This window comes from Monodelphis domestica, chromosome 1 (genome assembly GCF_027887165.1).
Source record: "Monodelphis domestica isolate mMonDom1 chromosome 1, mMonDom1.pri, whole genome shotgun sequence".
In the NCBI taxonomy this organism is placed as follows: domain Eukaryota; kingdom Metazoa; phylum Chordata; class Mammalia; order Didelphimorphia; family Didelphidae; genus Monodelphis; species Monodelphis domestica.
The window spans coordinates 231,958,648-231,973,441 of NC_077227.1; the positions used below are offsets into that span (position 1 = coordinate 231,958,648).

Genomic DNA, 14,794 nt, shown 5'->3' on the forward strand with positions numbered 1-14,794 from the left:
GAACTAGAGGAATTCCATGTGAACTTGAAGGACCTCCAAGAATTGACTTAGAGTGAAAGGAGCAGAACCAGCAAACATTGTACACAGAGACTGATACATGGTGGTACAATCAAACGTAATGGACTTCTCTACTAGCAACAATGCAATGATCCAGGACAAATCTGAGGGACTTATGAGAAAGAACACTACCCACATCTAGAGAAAGAACTGTGGGAGCAGAAACACAGAAGAAAAGCATATGATTGATCACATACTTCGATGGAGATGTGATTAGAGTTTTGATGTTAAAAGATCTCTCTTCTGCAAATATGAATAACATGGAAATAGGTTTTAACAATGATACATGTATAACCCAGTGGAACTGCTTGTTAGCTCCTGGAGACGGAAAGAGCAGGGGGAATCATGAATCACGTAACCCTGGAAAATAGTCTAAATAAAAAAAAAGAAAATTAAAAAAAGAAATGCTAAAACAAAAAAATGATTTTATATAATAGCAGAAGAAATCTAAATTGGTATTACAACTAGCCAGATATGAAGTTATAAAGGTGGGGCTGCTAGGTTGCTCAATGAAGAGAGTCAGGCCTGGAAATGGGAGGTTTTAGGTTCAAATCTGGCCTCAGATACTTCCTAGCTGTGGGACCCTGGAAAAGTCACTTACCCCTAACAGTCTAACCTTTATTGCTTTTCTTTCATAGACAAGAGATAAGGGTTTAAACAAGGGGAAAGTTACAAAGGTAAATCTAATAATGATTTAATCAAATTTTACAAAATAGGGACACAAAAGGCAATGGTTAAATTTTAATCCCTATTTTTAAATCACTCTCAAACAAAAATATCTAATTTTTTTTCTGAGTATTTTAAACCAAAGATTACAAAATAATGATCAAGATGGTGAATTTATTGTGAGTAAACATTACACACACACACACACACACACACACACACACACACCAGTACCAATATGAAGGAAAATAATATGTATATTTAAGCAATATGCAAATGAGGTCAAATGCTGTGTGCTCTGTTTGAATATGCAGTATATAAACTTGAAGGAAGGCAAAACACAATGCAAGTTTAAAATGTCAGTTACTTCTAGGTTTTAAAAGTAGCAATATAGAGGCCTAGACATTTTCTTTGATTCTCATGATTTTTCAAACCTCTCCAAAACAAATTATGTACCAAAAATAACTTTTGGCTGTCTCAATGATTTAGGAAATCTAAAAAAGAAAAGAAAGTGAAAGAAAGAAAAAGGAAGGAAAGCAGGAAGGAGGGGGAGAGGGGGAGGGAGAGGAAGAAGGAAGGAAGGAAGGAAGGAAGGAAGGAAGGAAGGAAGGAAGGAAGGAAGGAAGGAAGGAAGGAAGGAAGGAAGGAAGGAAGGAAGAGGGGGGGGGAAGACCATGAAATGACATTCCTTCTTGGAATTCACTCAGTTTTTTACTCTCCCATCTCTCATGCTACTAGCAGTGACTCTGCCGTAGCAGGCCTAAGGAAAATGATGATAGCAAAGTCACCCTTAAATTCCAATCCTTTTTTCCTCTCTTTTCCACACCATAGAGACCCTGGGTTAAAACTAGAGAAATCTGCCTTAGCTTCAACAGCTGGGCATTGAGTAGATGGGCTGGGGTAGACAATTCTATAGCACAAATAGAGAGGCAAAAAGCAGAATCAAGTCAACAATTTCACAATATTAACAGAGCAAAGAAGTATGAAAGTAAAGGAGCAAGACAGGTAGAGGGTGACCTAGCTGTGTACTTGGGGGTGCTGTGCAGGATATCACAAAAATTGAGGAAGAAAGTTCAGCATCTAACAGAAGCCAGTTCTAATCACCGAAAAGTCACATGGGGCAGAGACTTAAGTTGGGAAACCAGGAATTGCACAGCATGAAAGGAAACTGAGTGGCATGTAATTAGATCTAGCTCCTAAGGAAAAAAGAATCAGAGGGGAGGGACTCAGAAAATTAGTGACAACGAAAATAAGGGGGGAGGGACACCAGATTTACAGATTTCCAAAAGAAAAATGTAAAATCTTAAACATATATGTCAATAGGAAACTAGTGAAAAGAGAAGGAAACATAGCCTCTTTCTCTAATAAACACGCCTGGGCATCTATAAATAAATACAGTAAAATAAGAAGAAAATGATCTGATACTTGATGAAACAAAGACCTTTTGGAATTTGAGGAGAAAGTGGAATCATAACAGGTTATTCTTGAGTGGTTTAAGGGAGAAATGAGAACTATGAAAGCAGAATTTATGGCCTACATATCAAAAATAATGAAAAACCAGAACCATAATGGCAAGCCTAACCAAAGAAATGAGAGAATAATAGATTGGTAATTAAAATACATAGAAATGACAGAAAATCTATAAGAAGAAAACCCAAGAGAATTCTCCCAAGAGAATACAGTAGGTTAAAAAAAAACCCATAATGAAGGAAATTAAGAGTTTTGCCCAGAACTTCTTAATATAGAAAATGAAATAACAATTGAACCAATTCAGATTGCTCCCAGAAGAAAATTCGAAGGCTACAAACTCCAAAACTTAAAAAGTGGTTAAACAATTCAATTCAAAAACAACACGCTTGGTAAGTTATCAGGAGAAAAACCTTAAAATAGAATGGTAAGGGCATTTAAACAATACAAGACATATTCTGCAACCACCAGAAAACAAAGGAGGGAATGAAAAAAATGTTTTAAGAGAAATAGAGTTAAGGATACAGCCCATGAAGAATGATCCTGGAAATCTGAGCTTAACCATAAAAAAAGAAAAAAAAAGATGGACATTCATCTGAAACATTCTTTTTTTTTTTTAAACCCTTACCTTCTGTCTTGGAGTCAATACTATATATTGGCTCCAAGGCAGAAGAGTGGTAAGGGCTAGGCAATGGGGGTCAAGTGACTTGACCAGGGTCACACAGCTAGGAAGTGGCTGAGGCCGGATTTGAACCTAGGACCTCCAGTCTCTAGGCCTGGTTCTCAATCCACTGAGCTACCCAGCTGCCCCCTGAAACATTCTTTTTTTAAAAAATATTTTAATTTATTTTTGTTTGGTCAATTTCAAACATTATTCCTTGGTTACAAAAATCATATTCTATTTCTCCCTCACCCCCCGCCCCCGCCCTTCCCGTAGCCAAGGCACTATTCCACTGGGTATTACATGTGACCTTGATCAGAACCTATTTCCATGTTGTTGATGTTTGCACTGGGATGTTCATTTAGCGTCTACGTTCCCAATTGTATCCCTTCGACCCCTGGAGTCAAGCAGTTGCTTTTTTTTTTTTGGTGTTTTTACTCCCACAGTTTTCCCTCTGAATGTGGATAGTGTTCTTTCTCATAGATCCCTCGAGGTTGTTCAGGATCACTGCATTGCCACTAATGGAAGATTCCATTACGTTCGATTGTACCACTGTGTATCAGTCTCTGTGTACAATGTTCTCCTGGTTCTGCTCCTTTCACTCTGCATCAATTCCTGGAGGTTGTTCCAGTCCCCATAGTATTCCTCCCTTTTATTATTCCTTTGGGCACAATAATATTCCATCACCAACAGACACCACAAATTGTTTAGCCATTCCCCAATTGAAGGGCATCCCCTCAGTTTCCATTTTTTTTGCTACCACAATGAACACAGCTATGAATATTCTCTTACAAGTCTTTTTCCTTAAGATCTCTTTGGGGTACAAACCCAGCAGTGCTATAGCTGGATCAAAGGGCAGACAGTCTTTTAGCACTCTTTGGGCATACTTCCTAATTGCCCTCCAGAATGGTTGGATCAGTTCACAACTCCACCAGCAATGAATTAGTGTTCCAACTTTGCCACATCCCCTCCAGCATTCATTACTTTCCTTTGCTGTCATATTAGCCAATCTGCTAGGTGTGAGGTGATACCTCAGAGTTGTTTTGATTTGCATCTCTCTGATTATAAGAGATTTAGAACACTTTTTCATGTGCTAATTAATAGTTTTGATTTCTTTGTCTGAAAATTGCCTATTCATGTCCCTTGCCCATTTATCAATTGGAGAATGGCTTGATTTTTTGTACAATTGATTTAGCTCTTTATAAATTTGAGTAATTGGACCTTTGTCAGAGGTTTTTGTTATGAAGATTGTTTCCCAATTTGTTATTTCCCTTCTAAAGTTGGTTACATTGATTTTGTTCCTACAAGATTTTTTAATTTTGATGTAATCAAAATTATTGATTTTACATGTTGTGATTTTTTCCCCCTAAGTATTGCTTGGTTTTAAAATCTTTCCTTTCCCAAAGGTCTAACATGTATACTATTCTGTGTTCACCTAATTTACTTATAGTTTTCTTCTTTATGTTCAAGTCATTCACCCATTCTATCTTGTTATAGGGTGTGAGATGTTAATCCGAACCCAATCTCTACCACATTGTTCCAATTTTCCCAGCAGTTTTTATCAAATTCTGGATTCCCAAAGTTGGGATCTTTGGGCTTATGTCTTGCTGAAGTCATTTACCCCAAGTCTATTCCACTGATCCTCCTTTCTGTCTCTTAGCCAGTACCATATTGTTTTATGACCATTGCTTTATAGTATAGTTTGAGATCTGGTACTTCATGGCCACCTTCCTTCACATTTGTTCCCATGATTTCTCTGGATTTCCTTGATCTTTTGTTCTTCCAAATGAACTTTGTTATGTTTTTTTTCTAATTCAGTAAAAAAGTTTTTTGGTAGTTCGATGGGTGTGACACTAAATAAATAAATAAGTTTGGGTAGGATGGTCATTTTTATTATGTTAGCTCATCCTACCCCTGAGCAGTTAATGTTTTTTCCAATTGTTTAGATCTAGTTTTAATTGTGTGGAAAGTGTTTTGTAGTTGTGTTAATATAGTTCCTCTGTATGTCTCGGCAGATAAATTCCTAAGGAATTAGATTGTCTAGGGTGATTTTAAATGGAATATCTCTTTCTAATTCTTGCTGCTGAGATGTGTTGAATATATATATTGAATATATGTGTTGAGATATATAGAAAAGCTGATGACTTATATGCATTTATTTCTTGTAGTGTGATGTCAAGATTTCTTAATGATTCTCAAATTGTCTTTTCGTGCTCTGTTTTCCCAATCCTTCATCTTTTCAGTGGGATATTTTATGTTTTCTTCTATTTTGTCAGTCTTTTGACTTTGCTTTATTAATTCTTGCTGTTTTGCAAGATCATTGGTTTCCAGTTGCCCAATTCTCGTCTTTAAGGCCTGGTTTTCTGTTATAATCTTTTGGTTTTCTGCTAAAATCTTTTGAATTTCCTTTTTTGTTTGGTCTATCCTGCTTTTGGTGGCTTCCAGCTGTTTCTCCAATTAGGAGTTCTTGTCCTTTAAACTGTTATTTTATCTTTGAACTATTTCCTACTTTTCTTGCCAGAAGGCTTCCATCTTTTTGATAAGTTCCAATTTAAATTCTTCAAGAGCTTGTGGACAATTTCCATTTTTTTGGGAAGTGTTTGGTGCATGTATTTGAATTTCCTCTTCTATTTCCTCTGCAGCCTGGATTATTCCTCTGTAAAAATTTTCCAGGGTCAACCCCTTCTTCTTGTTTTTCTTGCTGGAGGGAGGTTGTTGTTACTGGGCACTATTTGCCAACACTGTGGAGGTTTTTCCTTCCCTTTTTTATTCAGAAACTTGAGTGAGATGGGCAGCTCTCTGTGTATGGAATTAAGGGGCAAGGATTTTGCCTGAGGCAAGCTCTCAAATCTCAGCAGCTTCTGCAATTTGCTGCCCTTCTCTGTACTACCTTACCACAGCAACTAATGTCTGCACTCCTCAGCTTGCTGGGGTTTCAGATGTAGCTGCTCTCAGGGGTAGGTCTTTGGTGGTCTTAATCAGTTGCCAAGGACCTAGATGTGCCCCTCACTCACTCTAAAGGTACCCCTTGCTCACTAAAGGAGAGGAAGCGTACTGAGTCTAGACTGCCACCATGTTTATCCGGAAGTACCCATTTGAAACATTCTTAGAAAGAAAACCAGAATTAAGAGATTATCTGGTTCTAGAATATTCTAAACAATAGAAAAACAGGCAAGGTGAATAAATATGACAAGGACAGAAAAAGCAAGAGAATGCCTGGAGAGAGATCAGCAAGAAATTTCTTTATAATGTACAAAAAGAGAAAGGAGTGATGAAGGAAAACTGGAAGAGTAACAGTGAAAAGATAGAGTATTTAGTGACATCTTCCCTACTGGTGAATTAATGGTCTGTGGTTGACATCTTCTGGTTTGAGGATTTTGAGGATACAAGATAACTTGGGAGAGTACACAGAAAAGGGAGTGGGGAGATATAGGAGTGTGTGACATACAAGTGACAAATCAAGAGGTAGCAATATGGTGGAGAAGACCTCTCTAGTCTCAGGAGGTGAAAAGCCACCTGGTTGAAGTGTTTGAGGGAGAAGGGAAAAGCAAAGAGACCCTTTTCTGGTGTTCCATTGATGAATGAACCTATGACTGATAAGAGACAGTTTGTGAAGGGATGTGAGGACCTTACCCTAAGAATGGCCTGGGGAATTTGATGTTGGAAAATCTACTCATTCTTCATTGGGAGGGAGGAGTTCAAATCCATAGGGCCAACTAGCATCTGGTGGAGTGGGAGAGAGCATGGATATGGAGATTTTTTGAGGCAATAGTGAGGGGAAAAAGGTAAGCTGGGGAAGGTATACAAGTAGTGGGCTGCATACTCAGGTGGGTGAAGAGCCATACTAGGAGGAAGTATTCAGATAATTAGGTACAATAGAAAAGGGTAATCCGAGAGGAAAACCTTACAAGGTGGTGACTGTAAACCTTAAAATTTCTTAGACTTATAAATGTTGGAAATTTCACCAATGGGAAATTTCATACTTGAAAAATTTCCTATTGATAGTGGGAACTCTATTGGAATGTGAACCCCATTGGCATGGGAGGTTCCTCCTCCTCCCTTCTTAAGATTACTTTAGGACAGAAATCTTTTGCTGAACAATGGAAAGGGCTTTGACCTATGCTTAAGCATAGAACAGGAATTTCTTTGAGTCATGATTGATTTTAGAATTGATACAATAGAGATACTTGGAATGACAGAACCAGGTCTTGGAAATTACAATCTACACCCTACTCAGTCCTAACAGGATTTAGGAAGGGCTGCAGCATAGATCAAAATTTAATTATTCCAATCTCCACCCTACTCAGGGTAACAGGATTTAGGAAGGGCTGTAGCAAAGGATCAAGATTTAATTATTTGAGAATATGACCTTCAACAGACATGTGCAAAGCCACAGACCTCTGGGCGGTCCTGGGTTAAGCTAGAGCCACCATTGGCACAGGGAAGACATGGACAGTGATTGGTAGATGTGAGAACTGAGGGGAGGGAACTTGGATGGTTTCCTTAAAGATAGAGGGGTCTGAGGACTGAGGGGTGGTTGGTTGGAGAGGTTTTTGCTCTGAGAGGTGGTGCTTTGAGAGTTGGCTCTGAAGGAAGCTGGAGGTGGAGGCCCCTGAGACTGTTTCTCCATTTTGGTCACGTGAGTGATAGGGACTGATCTCTTTTCTTTGCCTCAGCTATCTAAGGGCTTGGGCCTTTTGGCCCAGCCTAAACAGAAGGGGTACTTAAGCCCTATTCCCTTCTCTCCCCTTTCTCTCTTCCTCTCTCTCTCTATCTCTAATTCCTTTCTTCCTCCTGTTTGTAATTAAACTCTATAAAAGGTTGACTGCTAACTTGAGTTTTCATTTAGGAATTACATAGCTGAATTCCTTGGCGACATTAAATTAATATATATCAGTCTTTTACAATGATTTCCTTGTCACATGACACAGTGCCTAGATGGGAGATTCTAGAATGGATACTTCAGAAGCTTTGCTTGTATAATGAATACATAGGAAAGAGGAACCAAATAATACTTAGGAAAGAGAGACCAGATAATTATAGAAATAATGAATGAGAGAATGATCCTCTAATAGTAGAAAGAAAGAGGATAAATAATAGAGATTCTTTTTAGAAAGGGAAAAAAATCAGATTATCTAGAAACTAATGAAAAAGAGTAGTTGAAGGAGAGTCAAGGAGAGGAAAAAAAGGAAGGAAGAATAACATAACTAGGGAAAAATAGGAGAAAAAGGAACTAATGAATAAAATCCAAAGGATAAGAGATAAAGACCAAAAGAAGGACGAGAAAGTGGGGAAAAGGCCATCTTAAAAAAATGTTAGGGACAATTGGTGCCTCAGAGGATTGAAAGACAGACTTAGAGATGGGAGGTCCTGGGTATGAATCTGGTCTCAGACACTTCCTAGTTGTATGACCCTGGGAAAGCCACTTAATTCCCATTGCCTAGTCAAAAGTACTCTTCTCCCTTGGAACCAACTCAAAGTATTGCTTCTAAAATGGAAGGTAAGGGTTTAGAAGAAAAAAAGAAAAAAAAAGATTAGAGTTATTGAAGGAACAAAGAAAAGGAAGAGGGGGAATCTGACTTAAGAAAATAATAAGCGACAGATGGAAAAAATATATATTTAATTCTCATAACTTTAAATGTGAATGGAATAAACAATCCAGTAAAATGAAAAGGAGTGACAGAATGCATGTGAAAACAAAACCCTACAATCTAATAATTATAAGAAAAACATTTTTTTAAAAACCCTTACCTTCCATCTTAGAGTCAATACTAAGAAGAGTGGTAAGGGCTAGGCAATGGGGGTCAAGTGACTTGCCCAGGATCACACAGCTAGGAAGTGGCTGAGGCCAGATTTGAACCTAGGACCTCCAGTCTCTAAGCCTGGCTCTCAATCCACTGAGCTACCCAGCTGACCCCATAAGAAAAACATTTAAAAAACAGAAGACAGACAAAATAAAACTGAGAGGGTGGAAAAAAAAAACTTACTATGTATCCACTGAATAAAAAAAAGCAGGAGTTAGTGGGAATGTTTTATCTGCCCAAACAAAAACCAAAGTTAAAAAAAAAAGGGGATAAAAAAACTGTATTATGTTGAAAGGAACCACAGACAACAACTATTGGTAATAAACTTATATGCTCCAAATGTCAGATCATTCAAATTCTCAAAGGAAACATTTGTGCTTCAAGAAGACATATAGTAACACAATAGCAACAGCAGATTTCAATGTCCCTCTCATTTTCTGATAGTCTAAGGGCAAGATAAATAGAAGAGAAATTATGGAATTAAAAGTATTGGGAGCTAAAGGTGTAAGTCAGGAAGACTGAAATTCGAATATGGCTTCAGAAGTTATCGTTGTTCATCTATAATGACCTTGATCAAGGCATTTAATCTCTATTTGCCAGTTTCCTCAATTATAAAATGGGGATAATAACACATATATCCTCGAAATTCCACACATCTTGTGATTGTGAGGATTAAATATAATTACACATTTATATTTATTATATATACACATATATTTATATCACAGTGACACACAATAGAGGCTATATAAATTTGAACTATTATTCTTGTTATTACCACCACAATAAATCCATTCTACTTCTCAATATGTAATTTTGATAAACACATAAGAAATAAGTTTCCTAGGTCAAGTGGTAGGGAGAGAGAACTTAGCATCTTTAAAAAAAAGTTGAAATAAGAGAAAAGCTACATAAAACTTAGAATTATTCAACTATTAAATTTAATTTCAATTAGCTTTAATTTTTTATTACTTTTAAGGTGAAATAAAAGCCTTCATTATAGAAAGGTCTATAACTAGTTTAAGGAGAAAATCTACTGAAGCAACTACAACTAAGTGCAAGAAAAAATAGTTGAGAAAGGAGTGGAAATAAAAAAGAAAAAAATACAAATCCAAAAAATTCAATTCACCCTATTCATTTTTGGTATTTGGAGTACTATTATTGGAGAGCTTTATGTGACTGCTTTAGATATTGTAAGAAATCGAATGTAATGGAAAAATGTTGAAAGTATGTATGCAGAATATATTAGGGGAAAAAGGGGAAAAAAGAACTGTCCAAGAGAAAATTATATGCTTTTAACAAATAAAAAGAAATTTTGAAAACCCATGCCTGTGTAACACCACAAAAACTGCTTATATTGAAAAAAAAATAAAGGTTGCTGACAGAACCAGTAGAAAAATATCAGTGATGCCTCCAGTTACTGATGATGCTTGACAAATCACATGCAACTTCTAAATGCTTACATTTGTGGAAAATATGGTGCGAGGGAGAAATGGCCATATGTCTGAATAACTATGCAGACAAATGAGAAACTAAAATCTTCCTGCTTGGCATTACAAGAGGATAAAACAACAAATATAGTTAATGAGGCTCATATGATTACATATTTACAATATGTTGTTGAAACTGATGAGTATATCACATTCAAGTTGTTAGCTAACTTCATAAAAATAGTCCAATAAAAAGGATAATACCTTGCAAAATTCAGTGATAACTGATCAAAACATAGGACACTTCCACATTACTGCTATACACACTGACTTTCTCACATTAAGTTACTCTGAAGGACATCTAAGTTAAAATAAGAAATTGCTGAATTTCTTAAGGATAATAAAAATGGCAAATCAAATTTATTTTATGTAAAAACTTTTCTCCTGAACCTCACCTGTCAAATGTCTATTTTTGACTAGATAAGCTAAGGGGTACAATGAATAAAACTGATAGATTGAGAGTAAAGAAGATCTGAGTTCAAAACAATAAAAGTTATTTCCCTAATCACAGTCTCGTTTTCTCATTTGTAGAATGGTTTTTTGGGAGGATCAAATGATAATATGACGTGTGGTAGAGAGATGAGAGAAAAAAGTTTTTGCAGGACTGGAGGTCTAGCTCTAAAATGCATCTAGCTCTAGATGTCTGTCAAGCCAGGATTCCATTGGAATGTCCCCAGGTTGGTGGCAGTTGGAGCTGAGTTGGGGGTTTGCTGGCCACACTCTGAGAGGGGGCTTTTTGTGTCTCTGTGTGAGGGACTGAAGTCACTTTTTCCCTGAAGGCTTTGGCTGGACATTCTGAGAGGAGAAACTTGGCTTTTGGACTTTGTCTCTCTGGCTCTGAGGAGTTGGAGTTGACCAGGAGGCTTTTGTGTCTCTGTGTCTGGAACTGGAAGTCATACTTTTCCTTGAAGGCTTTTGACTGGCCATACGAAGAAGAGAAACTGGGCTTTTGAACTTAATCTCTGGCTTTCTGGCTCTGAGGAGTTGGAGTTGACCAGGGGTGCTTTTTGGTCTCTGGGTCTCTGACTGAGGGACACACATTTGCTCTCTGGAGTTTGAAGTTGGCTGAAAGACTTTTGTGAAGCTGACTTGGCTTTTGGACTCAGGTGGAACTGTTTTGGTTACTTGAAGTTCTCTGTCTTTGGACAGTTGAAATTGACAAGAAGGAGAAACCTAACTGAAGAAGAAGAAAGAAGAACTTGAAAAGCCATTGTCCTCCATCTCCCTGTCTCAGAGTCACAGTTTGTGACTGGAATATTCCCTCAAACCTTTCTAAATTATCTCATTTAGATTAGGGACTTTCTCATCCCCCTTACTTCAGTTTCCCATCCTGTTATCCCAATAAACCTCTAACCTGAAAAAGAAACTTGGAATATTTTATAATTCACTCAGGGGGGAGGGAAAATTGGGAGGAGAAGGGCGGCAGATGGAGAAGGGTGGCAGTTGGAGCAGGGAGGAGGGAGTGAAAGAGGAAGGAGATTAGGAAATATATCAGCCATCATTAGGGATCGATAGGCAGATCCCCCAGAGTAGTCCCTTGTGTACCAGTATCCCTGTGTGTGGTGGCATCCCCCAGTAGCATTTTTCTGTTCTCCATTACCAATAAGCAGCCTCAAGTTCCCTCAGCAGTTTGAGGTTCCTGTAGAAGCCTCTCTAGACACAGCCAGATAGGAAACCACCACCATTGCTGCAATATTAAGTTTCTCCTCGGTTTACATTCATTCTCTCAACAAGTAACAGTTTCTCTCAGCTTACATATTTTATTTCAGAAGTTTTCTATAAACTATAAATTACATTCTAGCTGTTTTTGGTTTCAAAACTTTTATTTCATATTCCAACCTTAACCAACAAAGAAAATTTGCACAGATACAACCAAAAATGATTCTATGTGAAACTATGAATCTCACTTTCATACTTGTTATTTTTTTTAAATTATGCAATAAAATCTACACATAACTTTCAAAACTATGATGCTTATATTTCCTTTTATTCTTTTCTGAGCATTAAAAAATTACAATGGCTTTTTTTTTAGGGTATTACTTAAGAGTATATAATAACTCACTTCTCTCTTTCTTCCTGCTCCATTAAAAATCAAATTGACAGAAAGGAAAAAAAAAACCTCTTGTAACAAATATAGTTAAGAAAAACAAATACACAAATCATGCAGCAAACATCTCCAAAAATGCAATAGGTTCTCTGGAGACATGGTTAATCATAGTTTTTAAGCATTTCATTGCTGTTATTGTCTTTTTATAAATTGTCTTTCTGGTCCTATTCACTTAACTCTATCATTCATAACCCAGATTCTCTGGAATTATCTATTAATTTTTTTAACATTATTTAACACACACTAATTTTCCATTAAATTCACAGATCATAGTTTATTTAGCCATTCTCTAAAAATTCAAAGAAGCTCACTTAGTTTCTAATTCTTTGATTTCCATCCTCCCCACCTCCGACCTTCACTTTAGAATAAAGAAATTTGTTTTTCTTGTGATTCCTTTCATCCCAATATTAACTAACTGCTTGTTTGCTAGGGAGGGAGGTTGCTAGGGAAGCAGAGAGGGAGGGAGGGAGGAAGGGAGGAAGAGGTCCATTTTGATCCATTTCAAATAAGAATGTGGTTCAATTAATGTCCCCTCCCCTTACCCTTACTCCATGTTTTTATAATCTTTTTCTCATGTATTCAATTAAAAAAATATCATTTTACCCATTTGTTCCTCTTTTCTCCACTCCATTATTCCTTTTACTTGCCCTTCTGTTTCTTTTATCAGACTTTCAGAAGAGAACCAACCTACTCCCAGGTCCCTTATTTTATTGTTGTTTTAAATTTAGTTCACTCAATCACCTTAAATGACAGTAAAGTTCATAAGTGAAGCATTTTTTCTCTCCCTATTAGAATATTAACACCATATCATTACACAGCTTCTTCCTATTTAGTAAATAAATTAAACCTTTATGGGTTTTTCAAGATTTTAAAATCTGCTCCAAAATCCCTATTGAAGTCTGGTCTTTTCATCAGAAATCCTGGCAAGTCTTCTATTCCATTAAAGACCCATTTCTCCCCCACCATAGGATTATACACAACTTTACAGGATAAGTTATTCCTGGTTATACATCTTTCTCATTTATTTTTTAAAATACTGCATTTCAGGATCTCCTGTGGTTTTTAATAGAAATTGTCAGGCTTCATGTGATATTTGATGACTATAGTTGTTTGGTGTGTGAACTGAGCTCAGGATTTGGGGATTTTTCTTTTTGGAGTTCCAGTGAGAGAACAGTGGGTTGTTTCCATTTATATTTATCCTCTGGTTCTAATAAGTATGAGCAATTTTCACTTATGCTTTCTGAAAATTCAGTGTCTAGGATTTCTTATTTTTAAATCATGTTTTTCAGGGAGTCCAGTTATTCTTTTTTGTACTTTGAATCAAATTATATTTTATTTTAAATTCTAGGTTTTCTCACTACTCCCTCCCTATCCTTGACCCATAGCAAATGGAAGAAAAATTAAATTGATTACGTATATGTAGTCATACAAAACAAATTTCCACATTGATCATGTTTTATTCCCTTCCAGCACCCCAGCAAAAAAAGAGAAGAAAATATGTGTAAATTTGCACTCCAACACTCACTATCAGTTCCTTGCATGGAGGGAATAGCATCTTTCAACAAGTGTTCTTCAGAAATTTAATTAGGTGGGCTGCAACCACTACCGGCCACAACCTTGATAACAGGGTGGGAAGCCCAGCTCCTTTTCAGCTTCTGCTGCCAGCTAGAGAAGATCTGACCTCAGGGCTCATCAATACCAGCAGCCTGACCTGATCAATCAGCAGAGCAGAGAAGAAGCCCCTTCAGGACAGAACAGCCCAAACCCATAGATCCAGCAAATAATGAGAAGAATAAAACTACAGGCAATTACAGGAGGGGAAAGGGGGGGAAATATCAGGAAACAACAGTAAAAAACATAGTAAACAAAAAAGAAAAAAGAAATTACATTAGACAGCTTCTATCTAGGTAAGGAACAAAGAACAAATGGAACAGTGGAGGACCAAGGAACACCAAGTAAAAACATGGAAACTCCAGGGAATTGGACATAGGTTTTGGAAGAATTCAAAATACATTTCAAAAAACAATTAAGAGAGGCTGAAGACAACTTGGAAATGAACTTAAAAAGCAAAATAAATCATCTGGAAACAGAAAATAATGTCTTGAAAACCAAAATTAACTAGCTTGAAAATGAGGCAAAGAAGATGAAAGATCAGAAGGAGAAGGATAACCAAAACCCCAGGGATGAAATTCAGTCTTTAAAAACTAAAATTCAACAACTAGAAGCAAATGATTTCATAAGGCAGCAAGAAATCTATAATACAAAATCAAAAGAATGAAAAAATTGAGGAAAATATGAAAACTCATGCACAAATGTCAAATCTTGAAAACAGACAGGAGAGATCATTTAAGAATTACTGGACTAGACTTCCGGTCAAGATGGCGGCTTAGAGAAAGCTAAAGTTCAGATCTCCTGAAACCCTTCCTTATCTATCTCAAACCAAATGCTTCTAGGGCACCAAAATTCAAAACGATCAACAGCATAGACCCCAGGAGTCTTCCTCCTGGACCTGGACCTGGATCAAAAGGTACGCCCCCCCCCC

At 36.9% G+C, this 14,794-nt stretch overlaps 1 protein-coding gene across 11 annotated transcripts in view; it reads right to left on the bottom strand.

Annotated features, from left to right (window-relative positions):
• TDP1 (tyrosyl-DNA phosphodiesterase 1) overlaps positions 1–14,794 on the bottom strand; it is a 200,728-nt gene that overhangs the window by 53,730 nt on the left and 132,204 nt on the right. Inside the window, exon 14 of one of the 11 annotated variants that reach the window (XM_056810541.1) lies at positions 10,543–11,322. The exons of the other annotated variants lie outside the window; for them this stretch is intronic. Coding sequence (XP_056666519.1) covers positions 11,319–11,322 — 4 coding nt within the window. The 3' untranslated portion in view covers positions 10,543–11,318. Of the gene's footprint in view, positions 1–10,542; positions 11,323–14,794 lie in introns of those variants that run through there. 11 annotated transcript variants of the gene reach the window in all.